Source organism: Schistocerca cancellata, chromosome 9 (genome assembly GCF_023864275.1).
Source record: "Schistocerca cancellata isolate TAMUIC-IGC-003103 chromosome 9, iqSchCanc2.1, whole genome shotgun sequence".
Lineage (NCBI taxonomy): Eukaryota > Metazoa > Arthropoda > Insecta > Orthoptera > Acrididae > Schistocerca > Schistocerca cancellata.
The window spans coordinates 136635089-136652577 of NC_064634.1; the positions used below are offsets into that span (position 1 = coordinate 136635089).

The 17489-nt window shown below is 41.9% G+C and overlaps 1 protein-coding gene across 3 annotated transcripts in view; it reads right to left on the bottom strand.

The window, feature by feature from the left end:
- LOC126101557 (uncharacterized) overlaps positions 1-17489 on the bottom strand; it is a 76285-nt gene that overhangs the window by 23511 nt on the left and 35285 nt on the right. For all 3 annotated transcript variants that reach the window (XR_007522339.1, XM_049912196.1, XM_049912195.1), the window contains exons 5-6: positions 14155-14341; positions 4905-5012 (exon numbers count right to left, since the gene is read on the bottom strand). Coding sequence is in view for 2 of the 3 variants with exons in the window: in XM_049912196.1 (XP_049768153.1) it covers positions 4905-5012; positions 14155-14341 (295 nt within the window). In the remaining variant the exon portion in view is untranslated. The remainder of the gene's footprint in view (positions 1-4904; positions 5013-14154; positions 14342-17489) is intronic.

Consider the following 17489-nt stretch of genomic DNA (forward strand, 5'->3'; position numbering starts at 1 on the left):
ACATTTGTGTTGACTTCAAAACTACAGTCAATCCACAGACAATAATTGACACTTATCCATCTCAGGTAGTACACTAGAAGAACACATTGCCAATTTGCGTACTCTTTCTCAAGTGTTGTCAAATGCAGGACTCAAGTGTTGTCTCAAAAAGTGTAATCACCCCCTGTCCGTGGCAAAGCACAACACTTCATATGCACTTTTAAACAAGAGATATCCAAGCTTCACACCTCCCACACATAGGAACAGGCAGTGCAACGCTTCCTTACCTCCTATAGCTCCCATTCACGAGACAGACCATCACCACCAGAACTTCTGCATGGCCACCGCCATTGGATGCTGCTACACTTGCTACACCCACTGCAGCATCCACATATTATCACATTCCACCACATGGTCCTGTCCTTTTTAGGGTTTGTGGCAACCGTTGGCACTGGGAGAGAGTCATGATCCAAGAACACATTGGCTCTTTTATGTGCTTGATTGCAGGTCCCGATGGTTTGTAGCACCATCCTCCAAATCAAATTCACATTTGGCATTTGCCCCATGATTCTGCTGCTTTTCTTCCCCCAGGTTCATGGCCTCACAGGATCACATTGTCTTCACAGCCATAGCACACCAGGATGAGCCAATTGACATCACCACTCTTCGACTCAGTGGATCTGGACCTGCTGTCACAGTTTCCATCACCATCATTGCCCAAGTAGATGCCCACAGGACTGGACATACGTGTCCTGATCAGTGTTTTCAGGAGGATATTCCTCTGCTCTCACAAGCCAGATCATGGGGTACAGCCGAGAGTACACGGCCCTCCACAGCTATGGCTCCCAGCTTATCTCTATATCCAGCTTCCTTCCTCCCTCCCCATTGTCATTCACATATCCAGTACATGACAATGTGTGGTGTTTTGGTGTGAGTGTGTGTGGGGGGGGGGGGGGGGGGGGGGAGGAATGTGCTGGCATATGCCTTCACCAGCACACTGGTTGGCCCTAGGAAACATTGCATAGCAGGTACTGAACTAGGCACAACTATGACAAGACAAGACCAAGACATGCCCCCAGGTTACATGTGGATAATGCCCCCTGGGCAGCATGCATATAGGCTGCTGCCACCAACAAAGCTGTCTAGCCACTGGTATATTTTACATATGTCCAGTATCTCTTTGGATTTCCTGCCAGATTTCAAGGTAGAGCTTCAGGGTAAAAACTGTCAAAAGCATCTCGCACTAAAGTCCATTCCAAGTGTTGAGCATCTATAAGCCATTGTCAGTCTTGAAGATTTTGTGTTCTTTTAAATCAGGATTTTTTTTTGGCTTCTACACAGTGTCCTGATCTTTTTTTTCTACCAAGGAGGGGAGTTCATTCTGTCTCTTATTAATTTACTCAGTATAAAAATGGTTCAAATGGCTCTGAGCGCTATGGGACTTAACTGCTGAGGTCATCAGTCCCCTAGAACTTAGAACTACTTAAACCTAACTAACCTAAGGATATCACACACACACATGCCCGAGGCAGGATTTGAACCTGCGACCATAGCAGTCGCGTGGTGCCAGACTGTAGCGCCTAGAACCGCTCGGTCACCCCGGCCGGCTTACTCAGTATAAAACTCTGTGTTGCCATGAGCACCATTTCTTTGAATTTAATCCACATTTGGTCAATGCTTATGTAGTTACTGTGGAAGGAATGGAGACTGTTGCTTATGAAGGCATGAAATTAATTTTTATCTACTTCCTTAAATAAATGTATTTTGCATTTATTTTTGGTAGTTTTGACTGTTATGGTTTTCAGTCTTGCTGCACTCACTTTGGGATCACTAATTCCTGTATCTGTCATGATGCTTCTATTTGCTCATGGATATTTCTTGCTAATAGGCCAAATCTGTTCTGACCATCATTTACACTTTGTGTGGGATTATGAACTAAATGCTCAAAATAATTTTTGGAGAACACATGTAGTACATTTTTGATGGGTTTTTTATGCTTAGCACCAACTTTAAACCAGTATTTTGTCAGCATGTTGAGGGTACATTGAGTCACCACCAACTATAATTGTACAGGCCAGGTACCTATCCAAAATGAGGTTCAAATTTTCCTTGGATCATTCAGAAGCTGTGGTATATTTTCTGAGTCAGGGGAGTGGGCTGGAGGGGTAGGGATGATCACTAAAAGGAACCAATTATTAATTTATCCCAGTTGTTGAGTATCACCTCTATCCATACTAGCTCACAGAAACTTTGGTAAATGCTTCTGCTGAACTTATCCCTGGCTTTAGCGAGCTTTCAGCAGATATAACAAATTCCACTTCAGTGATTTCTATGAGTGCTTAAAGCTCTGGTTCTTTTCAAATACAGCTACTACCAATGCTTCCTAGATCTATCCTTGTCCTGTGTTTAGCCTGCTCCCTTTGAGACTGTACCTCTGTTTGTACTTTATTGAGACCCTCTAACCTTAAAATCCACCCAGTCCACTTCACATAGCCTTCGCTACCCATGCAGCCACATCATGTGTGTAGTAGACCCATTATCTATTAAGTGGATCCCGACACCTTTCCATTGCATGGCCCAAGTCAAGGAATCTCCAGCCTACATGGTTGCAGAACCATCTGAGCCTCTGTTTAGACCCTCCACTTAGCTCTGCACAAAAAATCTGCAGTCAGTCCTGTCAATGATGCTACACATGGTAAGCTCTGCTTTCATCTTGCAAGCAAGTCTGGCTGTCTTTACCACTTCTGATAGTCACTAGATAGTGGAGACATCTCTTCAGATCTGAAGTGACACACATAATTGGTATCAACATAAGCCACCACCAGCAGTTGGCTGCACCCTCTGCCCTTTATGTCATTTTGTAGTACTTGTTCCACATCTGAGATGTCTGCCTCCAGAGTGGACTCTATGTGTACACTGGATTTGTTCCACTCCTTGGCAGACATATTCCTAAGGGGCTCCGCCATGCACCTAACACTGCAGCCACCAACCAACAATAATCCCACCCTCTATAAATGCCCAGATCTTGCAGTCTGCTCAGAAACAGAGAAATTGGCTGCATCTGGTTCAGGATCTCTATCAGCCACAGACAGCACCTGCAACATGACTGTCAGACATACTGTGGAGGCCTTTTGACCAGTCTCCAGGAAAGTCTTATGCTTGGCATTAAAACAACCTTCTACTCGACTCTGGGTTAGGGTCAATCTCTAAGTAGGCTGAAACCAGGAAATCCACAGCAGTGGAATGATTGGGGGACATGAGGGACATGCTGGACACCTTTTGGATCCCCATGTCTTGCTCTTCCACAGTGCTATTCACTGGCAACAGCCTCAAGCTGCATGACCAAGGCAGCACAAAAAATATTTTGCAATGCGGAGACCTTTTGAGGGCATATAGCATGAATGGCATAGACACAATAGCTGTCCAAACCAGTCCCTATCCCAAAGAAAGAGAGTCAAATAAAACTGAATTTGTAATTCCAACTACAGATTCAGCTGCCTACAAGATTTTGAACTTATTGACAATAATCTCAGACAAAATGGATCATCAATTAAAAAGACATAAAAATTAAACAGTCAGTTTGTGAAATTATATTAATTTTCCCCAGCGAATGAGTACCACCAATGGATAGCCTACATGGAGGACAATCAAATGGAAGGGCAAAGTAATTTCAACATTCTCCATTTGTTTCATGCAGAAAATCCTCTAGATGGCAAATTTCCTTAGAAGTTCATAACCAACTTATATTAATTTAAGGTGACTGCATGCAGTACTGTCAGCATACCAGTTTCTACCTCATTTGGGGAATTTGCATCCAAACAGGTGGCCCAACCTTTGCGACAAAGAGACTGAGCCACCTGCCAAGGCAACACTGCACCAACAGTTTGTTTTCTTCCTCTGTCATGTTGACTGTAAAGACTTACTTGTTAATTATGGAGATGCACTATGGCGTGGCATCCAAGTTCACAAACAGCACTAAGGGCCACTCTTGAAGTCAATTCAGTTGCTGATTTGGACAAATACACAATATAGGAAGGAGAGTGTGGCATTTACAGCCATTCTGGTATGTAAGTGTTGCCTTCCACCATCCAGGGAGCAGCATTGTAATGGGACCATCTGGTGTGATCAGCATGTTTCTTGTTAGGAAATGTGCAGCTCTTAAAATGATTGATTTTGTATGATCATGCCATTTTTCACCACAAGAATCTGGAATTGCAATTCCACTGATCACAATGTGGTATGTTCTGCTGTTTGGATCCTGCCTCTGTGCCTATAACACAAAAATCGTGGCATGGCTAGCAACTCTCAGTTTGTTGGTTTGTTTCAGTGAAACAGTCCTCACTCTCTCTGGGGACTGGACCTATTCTTGATTAGATTTTCATTGTGTGAGATGTGTTGTTTTAGTCTCATTCCTGGCCCACAGCATGGTGACATCTTGCCAAGTTGTCCAAAACTGTTTCTATAAAATACTATGACTGGTTACCTTGCATTTGTCTTTCTTCTTGCAATGTACTGTATTATTCAAATTTAATTGCTCTTACTGGCTATCATTGATCTGTAGGTTCCCCCCTGCCCCCTTTTTTTAGTTAATCAATCAGGCACTGAAAAACACCTGCCAAATGAATAAGTCTCATGGTCCATGGATAGCAGACTTTCAAGTGAGTGTTACTACCTGTGTGATAAGGAAATGATAGGTAGTGATTTCCCCAGTTTTGTTCATATCACTCATAATCAACAGATCAGACACTACAATCAGACATTGCAATTTTACTGTATTTGGACTACAGGTATCCTTTCCTTTGGTGCACATTTTCATCTAGTATTTGTAAGATGCTGTTCACTGACAAACAAAACAAAATAATAAAAATATCACATTTGAAAAGGAGTATGCTAAAACATTCTACTAAAAGTTGTAAGCATTTTACCTTGCACCCATGGATTCTAGAAAGCCCAGTGCCTTCGGAAAGCTAAATGGGTTGATCTTCACTGCAAAAATTGTGATTTCATTCTTGTACAAGAGGTATGGTGATACACTGAAAGCAGAAGAAAAGGATGCACATCAAACGTTCACTGTGTTACTCTGTGATAACTTTAGTGTCAAATGTACATACTCAAGTGGCAAGTATTACTAACACTGACTCGTCAGCTTTTCTATAACTTAATAAGCCATCCCACAAAATATTAGATGTTTAGAAAAACATTTTCATATTTGAAGGTTGTTTCATCATATTTACAGGCATTGCTAGCATCATTCTTTCACAGTTATATAGTTTCATGGTCTTTTCACAATTTTCAAACAATAATGTGGTTACAGTATTTCAGAACATTAAAATGTGAACAATTTAATTGTCATGTAGTATCTTTGATTAGTGGTCACTTTGCCTGTGTAATACCTTTGGTCAATCATCCATTTTTCATTCATGCGTTGAGCAGCAATTCTTCTGGAAACAGCAGTTAACTAAATTTTAAATGAATGTTATTATTTGTCAGATTGGTTTCCAGTATTTGAATGGAACAGGTAAAGTATCATTCCTGGTTATTACAACCAGTTATGGGCCCAGACACAGTGAATCCAAGTGTTATGGTGTACCAGTAAAACCAGTAGCATGTGAAATACAGTGTACCAATTACATATCCTACTATAATGGTGCAGGTAATGGAAAAAAATATAACATACCTTTGTTTGATGGCGCAAACTTCAGCAATTGAAAACTCAGGCTGAAAACTCTCATAAGCAAACTTAAGTTACTATTTTTTTTTTCAAAAGGCAGTAAAAGGAAATTTTGGACCTTCTTCGAGATGACACAGCTGGACACAGAAGGAGAACTGACGAAAGAACACCACAACATGAATAGAGAAAGTAACTCATAAATAATCTAGTGAATCTTGGACAGCTACTCGGAGTATATCAATGACATGGAGACCATCTATTATTTGTGAAATTCACTAACAAAAAATTGTGAGCAGAAAATTATGATGATTCAACATTTTGTGACAGTATGTAAAATGTTGTTAACAATGAATTTCAACATAAAAGAAGATGTCCTTGATATCATCAACTGCAAACTTCTGCTAGCTCAGAAGTTTTGAGAAACTGATGCTGAAAATACTGTTTTTGGAAAAGTATTTCAAATAAAAATAAAATATATTCTTGTAATACAATGATTATGAAACAGCTTCTTGCCAGAGGAACTTAAAAATGGCTGATGATCACATTATTGTCAGAAATTCACTCTGTTTTGAAATGATGAAAAAATTACAGCTGCAGCTCACAGAAAAGACTCAGGATTGTATGTTTTCATGTTCAAATGAATGAATGCAATGTCAAGTGTTTGTCTTTCATTAGTGACAAAACCTCATTGCATAAATACTTCAAGAATATAGAGAAATTTTGTTTGCTAATACATGGACAGGGAAAGGCCAAGGTTTCAGATCCTTTAAATATATGTTTGGACTGCCTAAGAGATAAGTAGACTCATTTATCTCACATTCAGTCTCTTTTCCCACTAAAAACCATTTCAATTGGTACCTAGTATTGCATATGGGCCTCTAACATTTTTGTGGCTTTAGATGTAAAGAAATATATAGTGACTTTTGTTGATGATTATACTCACTTTAGAGCAGCTCATACTCTTCAAAGCCAGAAATTTTTCATTACTGCTCATTTTAACATTAAAATCAGCAGATGTAAATGTGGTGATGGTGGAAAATGTATTTAAAATAAAATGAAAACATTCTTCAAAGAAAATTTCATACAGTTTGATTTTAGGATGCTGTTACCAGTAAGTCATATTATAATTGAAAATGGTTGCATCATGATTATTACAGGAAAACTTGGAAAGCAGTTTTTCATAAAAAGATATAATGGCACAAGTTTTATCATTAATTATGCCCCTGCTTCAGGTTTGGATGGAGAAATTGCATAAACACTATGTTCTGTCTGGAAATCAAATTAAGAAACATTACTTACTTTTGTGTAAAGTACGTATTTGCAGATTCCTAAGAAATTAATCACAAACATGTCTGAAATGAAATCATTGAAGTGTTTCATGACTGATCATTGTCCAGATGGTTATGGGCTATTGGGTCCTGAAGAATGTAAAATTGTTTTCAGAAAATATGTCATTCTCGAAGCATGGAGGTTTTTGTTTAAAAATGAAACAAGTGATGGATGACTCATAAAGGGAACTGTTCAGACAAAATACAGCAGAACATCAAGGACATCTGATGAAATCAATTTCAAGAATTGTGTGTTCAGAAGAAATTAAGCAAACTGATCTGTTGGATGAAGCAGTAGACTAACAAGAAGACGAAAATATGTGGATGATTATTGTTGTGACTTGCCGATCTTTCAAAGTGCCGCCGCACAGTTACGCACATCTTCTACATGCGGCGCTGTCTGCCAGCCATGCAGCGGCAGCGCCACGTAAGCGGCCAGACAGCCAGTGGCCGCTAGACTTGGACTCAGTTATGATTTGACTGTTAAAGTGTACACATGTCTTACTCTGTTCACTTGATCTGTGACTTTCGTGTATTGCGTCTTCCTTGAAATATATTTGTTCACCATGAAGTAATAACAATTGGTGACAAGGATGTGATTTTTCTTTTCCATCATTGACCCACACGTTTCCATGGCTACTTTAGAGCAACTATTGCAAGAACAGCAAACGCTTCTCATGAATGCGATTCATGATTTTGTTGCGGCATCAAATGTGGGGCATCTCTCATCGTTGTCTCTACCTCCTCTTGCTCCTTACGATGAGACAGCAGAAGACTGGTCTGATTACGAAAAACGTCTTTGACAGCACTTCTTGGCATTTCATGTTGCGGATGAACAAACATGTAAGTCTCTGTTCCTTTCATGGATTTCACTTCAAATGTATCGGTTGTTGTCGCAATTGGCTCCTTTGAAATATCCTGTGTCTTTGTCCTTTGCTGAAATGTGCTCACTTCTGCCCGTCTATTTTCAAAAGCAAACACATGTGGTAGCCTCTCGTGTTGCCTTTTATCATTGTCAAAAACAACTGAATCAATCCTATTGCGTTGGGCTGCTCAACTTCACGGCCTCAGTAGAAAGTGTCAATTTGTTACTGAAGTTCACAAAGAATCCTATGCCGATTCCATGGTACAGGATGCTATTATCCGATCAGTGCCCGACAAAGAAGTTAGGCAGCGTGCCCTTCAGTTGGCAAATCCGACTGTAGATGAAGTCCTATCCATCGCTCTGTCTTTTGAAATTTCTCACGCCGCTGGAGCGCAAATAGAGGCTTGGGGCGACGTCAGGGAAATACAACCTCTGTGTGATGTTGACGAAGCGTGTGATGTGGCCGCAGTACACTCCCAAGCGCAGCCTCGGCCTAACCGTAAACAAACCTCTAAGAAACTGCAGCAAAACCCACGGCAATTTCCTTCATGTCCACAGTGTTATACGAAACATTCATGAAAAGATTGTCCACAACGTTGGGCCGTGTGTCACAAATGCAAAAAAAAGGGTCATGTGTCATCCGTTTGCAAATTCGACCACATACATGATGTTCATGAACATGTCGCTGTTTCTGATTCTGTGTTGTATGTCAATTGTTCTTCTTCCCTTTCAAGGAAGTTATTCCTCACTGTCCAAATACTTGGTCGAGATGTTCGCATGCAGGTGGATACTGGTTCCGCTGCCACTATCATCAGTTCTCTGACGTATATTCAGTTGGGTTCTCCAATCCTGTCACCTGTCACTAGGCAATTACGGACTTACAATAAACAGAAGATTTCTCTCTTGGGACAATTTGATGCTGAGGTATCTTACAAATCTGTCGTTCGCACTGTTCCCATATTTGTGTTCGACCATAGTAACACGGAGAATCTTTTTGGTTTCGATGGCTTTCACGTTTTTGGGTTCTCCTTAGATGACTCTGTCAATATCGTCTCTGATGCTATTCCTTATGCTCAATTGGATTCCTTGTCGATGACATTTTCGTCCCTTATTTCTCCTGGGTTAGGCTGTGCAAATGACTCTGAAGCTCATATCATGCTCAAACCCACTGCTCGGCGGCCCATTCCTGTGGCTCTTCGTGATCAGGTCAAACGGGAGCTGGATCATCTCACTGCTTCAGGGGTCTTGCTTCCTGTCACTTCCAGTGAGTGGTCCTCTTCTGTCGTTGTTGTTGCTAAGCCAAATGGTAATATTCATCTCTGTGACGATTTCAAAGCCACTGTAAATGCTCAATGCCTTATCGACATTTACCCTATGCCTCGACCTGAAGAATTGCTCACTAAACTTGCTGGAGGCCAGTATTTTCCTAAACTTGACCTGTCAGAAGCTTATCATCAACTTCCTCTCGATGCTGCTTCCTGGCAGTTTCTGGTCCTTAACACGCCTTTTGGCCTCTATCAATACCAATGATTGCCATTCGGGGTTGCCAGCACCCCTGCTCTCTTTAAGCGATTCTTGGAACAATTATTGCTCACTGTAGTTGGGTGTATAAATTACCAGGAAGACATTGTTGTCACTGGCTCCACCACTGATGAACATCTTCAAAATCTCCACACACTTTTTCATGTCTTACAGACTGCTGGTCTTAAGTGTAATCTTCAGAAATCACAATTTTTTCAGGCATCTATCACGTACTTGGGGTTTCAACTCTCTCGGGATGGTATTCGTCCACTTCAGCAAACTGTCGCTGTGATCGATGCCCTTCCTCACCCTACATCTGTTAAGGAACTGCAGGCCTTCTTGGGGAAAATAGCATACTATCACAAGTTTTTTCCGTCTGCTGCTTTGGTGGCTAAGCCGTTGCATCGCCTGTTGCATAAAAACGTGCCTTTTCACTGGTCCGCATCATGCGATGCGGCTTTCCAGAAATTGAAGACTATGCTGAAACAGGCCCCGTGCCTGGCTTCTTATCGACCTGGCCAACATCTTGTTCTTGCCATGGACACTGCTCAATACGGGGTTGGTGCAGTCCTTGCTCACCGTTTTTCGATGGTTCTGAACAACCCATTGCTTATGCCTCCAAAACGCTCATGGATGCCCAACAAAAGTATTCTCAAATTGAGAAAGAAGCTTTGGCCATTATTTATGCTCTTCATAAGTTTGGTGTTTTTCTCTATGGATCCAAATTTCATCTTGTTAAAGATCACAACCCACTTGTTTGCTTGTTTCATCCATCAATGTCACTTCCCAACAAGGCTGTACACTGCCTCCAGCATTGGGCTCTTTACTTGTCTCGTTTCAATTATGAGATTCATTTCCAGCTGATGGCTCAACATGCGAATGCTGATGCACTGTCTTGCCTTCCCATGGGTCCTGATCTGGCATTCGATAGGGACGAACTTTTGTGTTTCCACCTGGATGTTGCCGAGCAGCGTGTTGTGGATGGGTTCCCCACCACCGGGGACCGGCTGGCGGCTACTACGGGTTCTGACCCTACCCTCTCCTGGGTTTTATGCTGTATTCAGAAGGGTTGGCCAGATCATCCATCCACTAAGACTTCTGATCTGTTGCAGAAATACTATGCTTTGCGTTACCGCCTCACGGCTAGGGATGGTGTTATCCTCCTTTCCACCAAAAATGCTTCGCCGCATGTTGTGGTACCTGCGTCTTTGTGTGCTTCGCTCTTGCACCTCCTTCACCAAGGGCACTGGGGTGTCTCTCGCACAAAATCTCTGGTGCGCTGTCATGTGTACTGGCCCAGCATCGACTGTGAAATTACACACGTGGTCGCTGCCTGCGGCCCTTGTGCGTCACAGGGCATTACCCCAAAGTCTTCTTTGTCACCGTGGCCTTTTCCTGAGAAGCCCCGGGAGCATATTCATGCCGACTTCACAGGACCTTTTTTAGGTACTTATTGGCTTTTCGTTATTGATGACTACTCTAACTTTCCTTTCATTGTCCATTGCACGCCGCCTACCACCGCGGCAACCACCAATGCTCTAGCTTGCATTTTCTCTTTGGAAGGCCTTTCCTCTACTCTTGTTACTGATAATGGTCCACAATTTTCCTCTTCCGATTTTGCAGATTTTTGTGCCCGTCATGGCGTCATGCATGTCACGGCCCCTCCGTTCCAGCCACAGTCAAACAGTGAGGCTGAACGACTGTTCCACACATTTAAGGCTCAGATGAGGAAACTCCTGACTTCTTCTGCTGCTGATGATGTGCTTCTCCAACTTCTGGCTTCTTACCGTTTCACCCCCATGGGCGACCACAGCCCGGCTGAGCTCTTACATGACCGACAACCCCGCCCGCTACTTCATCTTCTGCGGCCTTCCACCTCATGGCCGCAGGTGCCTTCGCTTGGTCAGTTCACTGCTGATGACCTTGTATGGGTACAGGGATATGGCAGGCAGCCAAAATGGAGTCCTGGCCGCATCTTAGGACACCGTGGCCAACGCCTGTATGAAATCCAGATGGACACAGGTGTTGCAGTGCATCATTCAGACCAGCTTCAGCCTCGTGTGCCGGCAACGCCTGTTCTGGATGCCGCTACACCACCTTCGGCTCTATCTGATGCTCAGGATACTGGAATCTATCATTACTCACAATGCAGTCCTCTCACCATCATATCAGTGCCAGCACAAGAACTGACGCCAACAGGAGACATGCCCATGCAGGAACCAGATGACCATCATCTGTCGGAGCGACTCTACTCGCCTCCTTCTCCTACGGACGCGGACGTATAACCCATGTCTCCTGTTATAACAACCGGACTTGCTGCAACGGGCCGATTGGTGCACAGGGCCCCAGCAGATTCGACCCCCATGTCTCCTGTCATCTCGACCTGTTACCATCGGGGACACTTCTGACTGTACGGGAAGCCTCCTCCTCGAGACTTTACGGCCAGTCAAACAACACCTATGGACATTAGCAATCTACAGGCCACCTCCATCAAGACCTGTGCAAAAACTACAAAGGGGGAAAGGTGTTGTGACTCGCCGATCTTTCAAAGTGCCGCCGCGCAGTTACGCGCGTCCTCTACATGCGGCGCTGTCTGCCAGCCATACAGCAGCAGCACCACCTAAGAGGCCAGCCAGCCAGCAGCCGCTAGACTCGAACTCTGTTATGATTTGACTGTTAAAGTGTACTCACGTCTTACTCTGTTTACTTGATCTGTGACTTTCATGTATTGCGTCTTCCTTGAAATATATTTGTTCAACTTGAAGTTATAACAATTATGGAGAATGGATGAATGAATGACTATGTGGCTAGAATGAAGAACGGTTTGAGGAAGATGTACTCCAAAATTTGTGGAAGTGAAGAATTAACATGAAGAATTTCTTCTTCCGGGCACATAGCTGATTGTCTGCAACATTTTGTTATAAAAGTTAAACACAAATTAAACAATGCATTACAAGGACAGCTCCAGTTTTTCATCCTGCTGCACTGAAGACCTTACTCAGTGCAGTGAATGGTCACGATCTTCTCAACAAATGGGCAAACAGAGTGCATTTCTGCGTATAGGACAAACTGAAAAAAAATTATGTGAAAGTGCCTCAGGGATCAAAGATTAAGGAAGGCTTGAAAATACAGCCATATATGGGATCAATCAGGCACCAAGAGTTCAGAAATTCACATATGACAATGTTTTGAAGGAAATCAGTCTACAACAATCTGAGGTTAATAGATGCCTCTGTGTTTGATGCTTTGATAACTCTAATATTTACCTTGTATTATATGTTGATAATATTCTGTTTGCTGGAAATTGTAAAAACAAATTCAAACTGAAATCAAACATAAGTGAGAGATCCTGAAAAGCACCAGTGCTTCTTGGGAATTAATATACAGAGAACCATTGGGAAACCGTTCCTTAGTCAATGTGTTTATTTCCAGAATTTATTGAAAACTTCCAATATGGTGAACTGTAAACCCTGAAAGAAATCAGCAGAAGTCAGCCTCAGTGAATATTTCAATAGACTTAGTTAAACACAAACAACATACAGAATTAATAGGCTCTCTGTTGGATGCAGTGACAGCTACAATACCGGATATCAGTGCACGAGTTAATTATTTCAGCAGACATTGAAATAAACGTACTGAATGATATTGGAAATGTTTGGAATGAATTCTTCATTAGATTAAAGGAACACTTGATTTTAATCTGATTAATAAAATTTCTGTTGATTCTGATTAGGGAAGTGAAGAATGCACAACATTTAAAACAGGATACAGTCTCCAAATTTTTAGAAATGCTGTCTGTTGGACAACAAGGAGGCAGACATGTGTTTCAGTATCTTAAAAAGGAGCAGAATATGTTGCTTTTGCAGTAGCTACAACAGAATTCTTGTGGCTGAAGAGTCTTCTTGAAAAATTTAAAATATTTCAAAAGACTCCAACAACTTTTGCAGACAACCAGCCATGCATAATACTATTGCAGAAATTGGAGCACCATCAACTGAAACATTTAGACATTAAATACAACTTGATATGCCAACATACAACAAAGGACATTTGTATGCTCAATAGACCAGCTTCGAGGAACTAGTGATGGATGTCCTGACAAACTCTGTTAAAACTGTACTGTTCAGATTACTGTGTTTCAGAATGTGATTGGTGCTAAAGGAAATTGGATTTGTCTATCATCCTTAAATTTGTATTCAAGATTATAAAAAGTTTCTAGCTGTAACCTAACAGTTTATATATGTCATGTTTTTAGAAAAGTAGGAATTATTAACCTGAGATGGAGGGGACATGAGTCTTCCAAAACCTGAACTTATTTTGTAATTGTGGTTTATTAGTCTCATAACAGACATAATTTAAATCATTTGATTCAGGTAAAGGAGACACATCAAAGTTGTGGTACAATATAGTTTCACGCGAAAGTCGGAACTGTTTTCCTATGTTTCTCACACAGAATCTGATGCAAACTTATTTTTAGAATCTCTTGTTTCATTTTACATATGTTTTTGCCCATTATGTTATTATCTGTGTGACATGTTTGATTAGTGATGATTATATCTCTTTGCCTGTGTAATTTATTTGCTCAGTCAATCATTTTTTTGTTCTTATGTGGGCTAAATGTTTCTTTATAAAGTATAATTAAATAGATGTTATTGTTTGACAGATGGCTTCCAAGTTTTTGTGTATAATACCTAAAGTGTTAATTCCAAATACTTACAACACAAAAAAAACTAATCTCATAATCAGTTTAAGTATCAACCTCAAGATTTAATTAAACACAGTTGCTATACCTTACTCTTGTTTCTGGTGCAGCACAACCAAAGATGGCCAGTTTCCCACCACATTTGAGCATCCACACAGCATCTTCTATTGCTTTTCCATTTCCACTGCAGTCAATAACAACATCAAAACCAAACTTTTCATCTTTTTCCTTCAGTTTTTTTAAACTGTCTGGAGTGATGACTTGAAATCCAAATCCTAGAAATTAGAGTAGCTTGTACATTAATCCCCCAAAGAAGCTGCTGAAATAATAGTGGATATATCATTTTATTATATTGAATATATGGGTGTGTCTGTAGTGATGGTTATGAGTAAGATATTTTCAAGAAAAACAGGTCTAGGCGTGGCTATATGGAAGCTTCAGTGTCAGAAAGTTTGTATAGTGGGTGATGAAGCAAAGTTTCCAATATTACCGTGAACAAGGAAAGTAAGTTCCTCACTACTAGAGTAGTTTGATGAAATTTAGGTGTCCCCTAAAGGCTACTCCTTCAACTAGTAAAGTGATTCATGACAAAGAGAACTCCTGAAAAAAAGCTTGTAATAATGGTTTTTTTTGGATGATATAGTCAAAGATGTGATTAGATTTTGAGGTTGGGGTGGTGCAGGGTGTTGGTACAGCTTTTAAATACCATGGATGCAAAGAAAACTTGTTACACATATTAGAAATCTTATGCAAATCACTGAAATTGAACACCAGACAGTTTAGATGGAAAATTTCACTCTTTTTTTGAAACATATTATAATTGTACTTTGTGGGTCATTTCCCCTAAACCCAAAGGGGTAAAGTCAAAGAGAGGCAAGAATAAGTGATTCATCACTGTTTGGACTGAGGCATCTTATATTAGGTTGAGAGAGTTACCTAATTCAGAGGAGAGCTATGTTTAAGAGCTGAAACTCTATTATGACCAGTATTATAAAACCATCCAGTCTGTTATTAAAAGAGTGAAAGTTGTTTGCAGTGTTCAAGAGAAATGAAATACAACCAGAATAATGCAAAAAGAATTTGAAATATTATTAGACGTAATACAAACAAAAGTACAACACAAATGAATCTGAGTCCCCTAGAAAATTCTCCCCCATCCCCTCTCTCCCTCTCCCTCCTTCTTTCCCTCTCCCTCTGACCATCCCCCTCTCTCCCTCTTCTCCCCCCCCCCTCTTCCACCCTTCCCCCCCCCCTCCCCCAAGGCCCAATTTGCTGACCAACCACCATGTCATCCTCAGCCAGTTGCTGTTTTCAGATGCTGATATGGAGGGGTTTTAGGTCAGCATGCCATTCTCCTAGCCATTGTCAGTTTTCATGACCTGGAGCCACTACTCTCAGTCAAGTAAATCCTCAATTGACATCATGAGGCTGACTGCTCCCAGGAAGGTCAACCGCATATGGCTGCTCAGATGGCTACCAGTCCACGTGGAAACTGCACCTGACAGTGCTTAAGATGACCTGACAGAAACAATGTATCCACCACATGTGGCTGTTGATCCCCTAGAAGATTGCTCTACCAGAAAGAAACTGTGGCACTTTTAAATCATTGGTAACCATATTCAATGATTACTTCATTGCAGTTCAGAAAATGCTTCATCTACTAATAAACAATAAAATACAGGCTCCAATTCTTCGGTTTCTCCTGGTGTATTTCTTGCTCGAACAGTCCAAGGGTGTACTGCCGGTCCATGTGTCCAACAGGCAAAATGTTTCGGTGATCAGACATGTCGCCATCATCAGGTGCACTGACGAACTGAGCTATGATGCCACCACAGATGCCGACACCAGGGTCTCAGCAGCAGCTGACATGCGGCAGCAGGCACAGACCGCGGAGAGAATGCCTTGCAGAGGGAGGGGATTTAAGATGGCCGCCCACCCTCAGGAGCTCAGTTCGTCAGCGCACCTGATGATGGTGACATCTCTGATCGCTGAAATATTGTGCCCCTTGGACACTATGGACTGGCAGTACACCCGTGGGCTGTTCAACCAAGAAATATGCTGGGAGAAACTGAACGATCACATCATATACTACTACGAGGAGGAGCTGTATCACAGCATGAAAAAATTTGACAAGCTGTGCCACCAAAGGAGCCATTTGCTGAGTGGTCTTGCTTTTCTGAAGAGGTGTCATGCTGATCAGGTTGTGCCAAATCTTGCTAAGGTCACGCATCACATCGATTCTGCAGCAGCTAAGAGAATTAAGAAGGTGCTAGCCTTGCCTTGGTTCATGATAGGGTGCACTTTACTAGGTGCAGCATTGACTACAACTCCTAGGAACAACTTAAACTGCATCTACAACTAGCCAATCATTTTAATTCTGGGACCTGGAACTGGTTTGATTGTGTTACCTGGGTGACCACCAATTCTGCACATAAGAAGGCCTCGGGATGTCAGATATCTAAATTCTCTCATCTCTCTGACAAACCATCACTGGAGGCCCCATGCAAGATGGTCATCAATCTCATGGACATTGAGCTGACTGGGGATGCAGTTTCTGTTCTGGAGAAGGGACTTAATTTTGCTCCCACACCTAGGTTCATGCTGGTAGTGGACATTGACAGTGCAGTTGAAGAGGTTGCTGTGCGACTACCACCTGAAGCAGCTGAAGAAGTATGCCAGGAAACCTGCCGTGCTCTGATACGAACTAAACCGATCAAGTTGAATATTACCAGCAGGGAGAGGGCAGCCATTCAAGATCTGAGACAGAGCCATGAGATTGTTGACTTACCAGCTGCCAAAGGCAATGCTACGGTTATTCTTTCCCATAAGGACTACATTGAGAAGATGCAGAGCCTGCTAGTTGATGAAACTTACAGGAAGATCAATGCTGGCCCCACAAAGAAGGTGGAGAACAAGACTAGGACCCTTCTCAAGGACATGGATGTACCGGAGTGTGTTGCCAAAAAATTTAACACCTCAAGGACCTGTACCGCCAAGACTTTATGGACTCCCTAAAGCCCACAAAGAAGGGGTGCCATTACGCCCAATTGTCAGCAACATTAGGGCACATACATATTTGCTGGCCATATACCTGGCAGAATTACCAACCCCTTATGTGGGTAAATGTCCTTATCACGTTCTTAATTCTGTGGATTTTGTAAAATGTCTCAACAGCTTCAAGCTGAAAGACTCAGATACCCTGGTGAGTTTTGACATTGTTTCATTATTCACCAGGGTATCTCTTCAAGTGTGAGTTGAGCTTATTGCACATAAATTTGACAAGAAGATGACCGACCTTTTCAGGCATGTCCTGACCTCCATGCATTTTTTCTTTAATGTAGATTACTATGAACAAACAGAAGGAGTCACAATGGGGAGCCAACTCTTGCCTGTGGTTGCGAATTTCTATATGGAGTACTTCGA